The following is a 7538-nucleotide window of genomic DNA, read 5'->3' as shown; positions in this document are numbered from 1 at the left end:
CGCACTAGTATTGCTAAAGTGACACAACTCAAAAATCGGTGTTTTTGAGTTATGACTATAAAAGAAATTGGTAAATATATCTTTATGAATCATCAAAACTGTATCAACCTAGCTGCAGAGCTTGTTCGCCAGAGGGCACTTGTGTCACTCTTTCTGCCTTAATGCTATACCCCCTCCATAGGCAAGAGTGTCACATTGTCAGTTGTCTTGAATTTTGAGTTGTGTCACTTTAGAAATACTAGTGCGATATACTTAAATACAGAAATATTATGTAATGAGTTAGTAAATATTGATAATCTCATTTTCATACTATATTAAAATACAATTAAGATCTTTTTGCTAACTCATGATGCCTGGTTAGTTTAGTGATTACTTTAATGATGAGCCTGACAACTGCAATGTTGATGTTGACTCTGCGATGAATTCAACTGTGCCTCATTATTTATTCACTCCAGGAAAAATCTAATTCTGGTCCTAATCACCTTAACCAAATTCATGGGGAAATGCATTCATGATCTTCCACATACGGGTTTTTCCGGTATTTGTCAAAGAAAAATTAAATACGAAAATTTGTTTTATTTTACTTATATTATTAGTACTTGTATATATATCAATACCATAATAAACAATTGTTGAAGCCTTTTTTGTTCAATTTTTAAATTTTTGTGTAATTCTATTGTTTATCAAGTTCTGTTCAATCTACAACGTAATATATCCATTTATTCATTTATTAAAAGAATAATGATTAAATATTGATCGTATTTTATGAGTTTAAATATATTACAAATAATAAAAACCAAAAAACGTTTCCAGTAAGAAAATTTATCCTGTCAATTAAACTGGGTAGAGGAAAAAATATCCACTCTCAAACAAAAGACGTAATTAAATTTCATGAAAACCGAAGCTGAAAGCGGTCCAATCCTTATTTCCTCTGTTATGAAAAGCCATAAATTACTGCATTTATCATAAGCTAATCCCATTTTAGGGTTTAAAGCATTTTAAATCATTAAAATTAATAAAATTGTTGCATATAACTCTTTAATATCAAATTTTAACTTAAAAAGATGTTTCTTGAACACAATGATTATCAATCTCAAAAATGACTTTTTTTAAGATACTGCATTCTTGCTAGGGTGTTCTGAAATGTTTCCGACCTAACAAAAATACAAGACATTTTTTCTGAATTTTTTTTTTATTTCTCAACAGTCTTCTTCTTGTAACTCTGAAAATTTCCCCCAGAGATGGCCCTATTTCTGCAACCCGTCCAAAAAGTACTCACCGTTTTTCTCCACAAAATAATTGTTCACGGAGGTGACTGCCTCTTCATTTGACGAAAATCTCTATCCCCCGAGCGAAATTTTTAGATGAGGGAACAAAAAAAAGTCGCTTGGGGCTAGATATGGTGATTAAGGCGGATGGTCAAGCAGTTCCAGCCGTACTCCATGGATTTTTGCCATGGCAACCGCTGAGTTGTGAGAAGGAGGTCTTGGTGAAACAGAATTTTCTTTTTCTGCAAATGTGGCCGTTTTCCCGCAAGTTCTGGCTTCAGCTTGTCAAGTAATGATGCGTAGTATGCTCCTATAATAGTTTTTCCTTTTTGAAGAAAGTCCAATAAAATAACTCCATGACTATCCTAAAAAAACAGTCGCCATCACTTTCCCAGGCGAGAAATCAGTTTTCGCTTTTTTTGGAGCCGGTTCCCCCTTTGCAGTCCACTGTTTGTTTCGGGTGTATAATGGTGTATCTAAGTTTCATCTACAGTAATTAATCGGCGCCAAAACTCGGATTTATTGCACCAATAGAGCGTTGGAAATGTTCATTCGAACACATTTCTGGTCTAACGTGAGCAAAAGCGGCACCCAATTTACGGACAGCTTTCTCATATTTTTGCAGAGATGGGAGCATCGCTGGGAGAAGTGTGTAGAGTTAAGAGGAGACTATGTTGAAAAATCAAAAAAAAAAAAAAATTCGAAAAAATGTCTTGCATTTTTGTTAGATCGGAAACTTTTCAGACCACCCTCGTAAATAGCAAGTCAGAATAGAGTTGTAAATATATTTTCCTACAAAGTAAAACAAGAATCTATACGAAACAGTCCCAGTTAAGGATAAAGGTTATCCAAAAGAAACTAGTGACCTCTCTCCCGTATTCCTAACTTAGGAGTCCGAAAATAGGTTGAAATAGCACCCACCCAATCCCGAACGGGTCCGATCTCCAACGTACCATATTCATTTATTGATTTAATAAATATAATAACAATATAATGATGGATTAAATAAGTTAAATTGTATTAAAAATAACAAAACCGAAAACATGCTTTCAGTAAATTAGTTCAACAAAATTTTGATGTTTAAGTACAAATATTTCATTTTTTTATTACTATATATATATATTAGTAAAAAAATATTTATCCCAATTTCCTTGGCTAGTAAGTTTAAATTATTTTAGTACTGTGCTCTTATTATTCCATAATTGGTTGACAATATCACAAACGATTTTTTCCTGCCGTAGAATAACAAAAATATATTGTCAATTGTATTAAAGGAGTTTAAATATATTTCCAAAATCACAAACGATTTTTTTTCCTGCCGTAGAATAACAAAAAAATATTGTAAATTGTATTAATTGAGTTTAAACATATAAAAAATCACAAAAAGCAAAAGTCACTTCTTACAATGTAGATCAAACAATTTTTTATTTAAGGAAAAGTGATTCAAGTTTGTTTTTATTGTCATCGAAAACTCTTAAATACAAATTTTTAATGAAATTAAAAAAAAAATACCACTGATATTCATAAAATATTTTTTGGTTTTTAAGGACATTAAAAACAAACCTGAATAAAATTTTAATAAAAAATATTTTTTTGGTCTATATAATATAGGAAGCGGTTTTTAGTTTATGTTATTTTTAATATGTTTATTCATGATTATTATTTTATTATGTATATTCTTATCCTTCATGGACAAATAAATCTATTGGTATATGATAACCATGGAATATATGCATAGTAAAAGACGGAGTACAATAATTAGAACATCTCTAGAATCATATAAATATTTATTTTTCTTTGCTCCAAGGGCGCATTGGCCAGACCTCTCAGATAAGTGTTTAATATTTTTCGACATTGGTGATCCCACGAGCGCAGCCTTCTCTTTTTAGATCTATTTTATTTAATTTCGAATGTTATTTATTAATATTATTAAAATGATATAACAAAAAATTAATACGATGCTATAATGAATACAAACCTGCTGCTTGGTGATATAGATAGGTCTGTTGAGGATGAGCCAGACCAGGGTTTCGTGGCACGGAGGTGCCGTGGTGCTCCCGTCGTAGGTCATGTAGTAGTCCGTTTCTGGGATCAAGCCTTGCACCAGCAGCTGCTTCACATCGATTTCTTCACCTGATAAATATCAAGCAATTTTTAAATATATATCTAAATGAAAAGTCGTTGAACAAAAATCGATAGCATACCTCCATGTTTGATCCTTTCCATGTTCTCGGTGAGCCTTCTTAGCTCTGGGTTCGATAGATCCCCAAGCTAAAAAAGGAAACAAATATTATTTTATTAACTCACTTTTATTTTTAAATATTAATTGAAAAGATTAAGAAAAAACTAAGAATTTTCAAATACAGTGTAATTTCTCCAAACTAATTGTTGCAGGGGGTTTACGATTACTGAAAAGTTGGGATTTCAAAAAAGTATTAGGAAAATTGGAGTAAAAAAATTCAATAATATAAATTTTGTTCAGATTTGAGGGGAAAAAGTACTAGTGGTTACCATTGCTCTTATAATTTAAAAAAAACAAAAACAAAAGTTGTTCAATTATTAATTATCTAACCATATATCAAATCGCTTTTTACAACAGAACTGAAGAGATATAAATTTTACTTAGTCTTTTACAAATAAAATATATTCTATTCTATTCTATTATTTCCGTTTTCATTAATTGTATCATACCTTTTTATAATTCTTGTTTATTTATCCTATTCATTGTAAATCTTAATTTTAATTGTTTGTTTTTTATTAACCCTGATGAAGCCTTGCAATGTAGGGTGAAACGTTGGCTGAAATTAAATATTTGAATTTTCTATTTTTTTTTTTTATTACCGCACCTAAACCATCTTCTTCTTATAAAAGAACTGAGCTTCGAGACTTGTTGATGAGGATTCCTTGCTATTCTACTCCAGATTTTTTGTACAAAATTGGTGTTAATTTGTATCTTCTACCAAGCAGAGACTCGATTCCTCACCGGTCCTTTGTCATTGTTTTAGAGTCTGCTGCGTGTTTACTTGAAGAGCAGACCAATGCCAATTGATTAACGACCGCACTAGTAATACTTTCACCAACCAAGAAGGGACTCGAATCCACACTGGCTTTCCTTAATTTTATATTTTTGAGATCCTTGACACTTTGGTACCCCAACATCATTATAATTCGAAGTATTGAATAAATAGACATAGATATGCCCTATGCAATTCAAAAACGAGTGGACATGTCTCAGTAAATTTTCAATTTTTTCCAAGTTTATATCAATAAAACATCATTGAATTTTTAAAAAAAAATCAGAGATGTTAAGGTTCAAATTTATGTTGAATCAAAAAGAAATATCAATCAATCCACTTTGATGATAGTCGAAACTCGTGTTAGACCAAACTTGCACAATATTACAGTCGTTAATAGCCTTTTTCATAAACAAAATTACATTCTTATCACTACACGGTTGTTTGAAATTAAGTAATTATAGCACTACAGAACATTATAGTGTTCAAATTCATTACCTAACGATATCCTTATACCAGAATGTATCGAGTTTCAAATCGAATAAATATTTCTCAAGTTAATTCCCTGTACTGTAAGAGAACAATAAGGTATCGCTGGAGAGTCTCTTTATCGGGCTATTACACGGTATTCCCTCGGGACCACTACCCCGGGAGGAGGGGAGAGGGGGAGAAGATAGAGAAGGCAATGAGACTATCGGCGGTGCCCCCCGGGGAGCCTCCACTGGATTAACTTATTCATCTTCGAGGCCGTAGCGTTCACCGCGCTCCATCCACTTAGCTTTTTATATCTGTAAATACAAAGTGTACGTACAACGATATTTTCTAATTTTGTGAATTTACACTAGAATCTAAGTTTATAAAACATATTTTAAAGCGCTTGAGTTATAAAAAAACTAAATAATTATCGTATCAAAAGTTCGTAACTGATTTGAAATAACGCATAAAACAAGAAAAATCTCTAAAACTGAATTAAATACTAAAAAAGTTATATTAAATTTATTTTAGGACACGAATCAAAGTACTTTTTTAATAAACTTATGTATTATTACACGTGTGGTTTTATAAAAAACCTTTGTTTAATAATTTATAGGGATAGGAAATTACTTAAGTTCTTACGATTTTTCGTAATTACGATGGTACTACCCTTTTATGGCTCCACATCTCGAAGGTTTTAATTGTCCATCAATAAAATTAGGTATTTTTTGCATCACTTGCCCAATAATATGCAAAATAAGAAGCTATCACAGTCTTGGTTTTATTTGTATCAAATTTCCCTGAGTCTCACTCTATTAACACCCCACTCTAATTATACCACCAATTATGATTATTACCATTAATCCTCGCCCTGTTCTAACCTAACTCCACCCTCCTCATGTGTGCATTTAAGAAATACCAGGTCACTGATGGGTATTAGATCGGGTCCTGGCCACTTGAGGATCAGTAATCCAATAGAGTTGTTGAAGACACTCAAGGAGACAAGTTGTAGTCTGTATATAGTAGTTGTATATATGTCTTCATTAAAATAAAGTATATCTTACAATACTCTGCGGTCGCATCCTATGTAACCACTAAATTAAAAATAAACAAAATCGTTTGGAAATGAAATTTCCTGTGAGAAACCATTATCATAATTTGAATATCCTTCAAATGACGATTTAGCTGACAGTATCCTAAAATGACGGTATGAATTGTATAGACACATTCTTACAAAATTAAATTTTGCAAATTCTCAATCGGTTCCAAATAAAAACTTCATTCTGTATAATTGTTTCGAAATAAAGTGGTGTCATTCGAATCTAATCATGTTGTAATATCAATATTTTTTATAAATATCAAAGAATAGAAGTAACTAGAAAAAAAACATAGATTCATTTAAATTAATTTTAGGGTGATGAAAAATGAGCATCGAATAATAACTGATTGGCAAAGATGGGAATTTTATAATATATTAATAGTAAACATCAAAATCTAATATATTATTTGGCAAACATTACTAAACAAGGAACGTGTTAGTTAAAATAGCTGAATAAATTAGGCGATATTCAAGGTTTGCATAAGGTTTTGTATTGTAAAACTTACAATCTATTTCTGTAAAGCTGTATCCAGTCCTTTCAATCCAAATTACTTAGAACCATAATCGATGTACTTTATAACGTTTTTAACAGAACACTACACCATATTATTCATATTCCTTTTTCTCTTGATCCCATACTAACCAAATTTTCATAGTTACATTTAAACCTTTCTAATCATTCTGATCCTTATTCAATTCCACCCCTCCCTAAAATCCGCCATGAAGTTTTAACGGCAGCTGCGCTGAGATCTCCGAGGGCTCTTCTCTAACCCTCATGCGTGGGAGATAGAGTGAGCTCGGGGATTCTCAGGTCAAGAGTGCAAATATTGTATATAATATTGTAAATGTGATTAATGTTTTTATTTTATTATTATTATATTAGTTCAAAATTTTACTTAATCAACGTTGTGGTAGATTGTGATATTTATCAATGAATAAAATGATAACTTAAATGAATTTCTGAAACGCCACTTTAAAAGGGTTTGGGAATAAAAACGTTGGAAGAAATAAGAAGATCAGACTTAACTTGGATATAAATTATTTTATTTAAACAATAAAAAAAAATTTAATTGTTCTACGAATAGGACACATTTATTTTATAGATAAAATTTTCAGTACAGCCTCGAGTAACTGACAGTACTTAAAGGCTACAAGAAATAGGAATGTATATAGGACCCCTTTAAAAAAAATCCGCAGTGGACTTATTAATTTTTTCTCCCCGTGAAAAAAACAAAACAAATACAAAATAAAATAAAACAAATAAAAACAAATGGGATTGCTGTCATTTAATTGTTTTCCGACGAGGCAACAAATGGTCGGAGGGAATGGGAAAGGTATTAGGGATCCTCGGTCTTTTTTCCTTTTCGGCTAATGCGTGTACTGGAATTGCCCCGCAACAACAGACCTGTTATACAGATCCTATCTTCTTGCGCTCTTTCCATTTTACACTCTATATCTATTGAGGTCTTAGAATAAATATTGACAGAAATAATATAATATATTAGGTTGAATTATAGGTGGATTAGTATTTTTATCTTTAAATAATAAGATGCTGGAATGTTACAATGTTATAAGAAATATAGGAAGATTGTTAAGTGACGGTATGAACGTATAAAAAGAAGGACCATCTTATTTTATACAATACATACGGGTGCGGTAAAAAAAAAAAAGAGAGAGAGAGAG

At 31.4% G+C, this 7538-nt stretch overlaps 1 protein-coding gene across 1 annotated transcript in view; it reads right to left on the bottom strand.

The window, feature by feature from the left end:
* CARPB (Carbonic anhydrase-related protein B) overlaps positions 1-7538 on the bottom strand; it is a 359623-nt gene that overhangs the window by 52397 nt on the left and 299688 nt on the right. Inside the window, exons 7-8 of the mRNA XM_067052029.1 lie at positions 3473-3539; positions 3247-3401 (exon numbers count right to left, since the gene is read on the bottom strand). Coding sequence (XP_066908130.1) covers positions 3247-3401; positions 3473-3539 — 222 coding nt within the window. The remainder of the gene's footprint in view (positions 1-3246; positions 3402-3472; positions 3540-7538) is intronic.

Source organism: Halyomorpha halys, unplaced genomic scaffold (genome assembly GCF_000696795.3).
Source record: "Halyomorpha halys isolate HHAL.00 unplaced genomic scaffold, Hhal_1.1 Scaffold530.1, whole genome shotgun sequence".
NCBI classification, from domain to species: Eukaryota; Metazoa; Arthropoda; class Insecta; order Hemiptera; family Pentatomidae; genus Halyomorpha; species Halyomorpha halys.
Note: the sequence above shows the minus strand (reverse complement) of the source record. Positions and strands in the feature narration are given on the sequence as shown.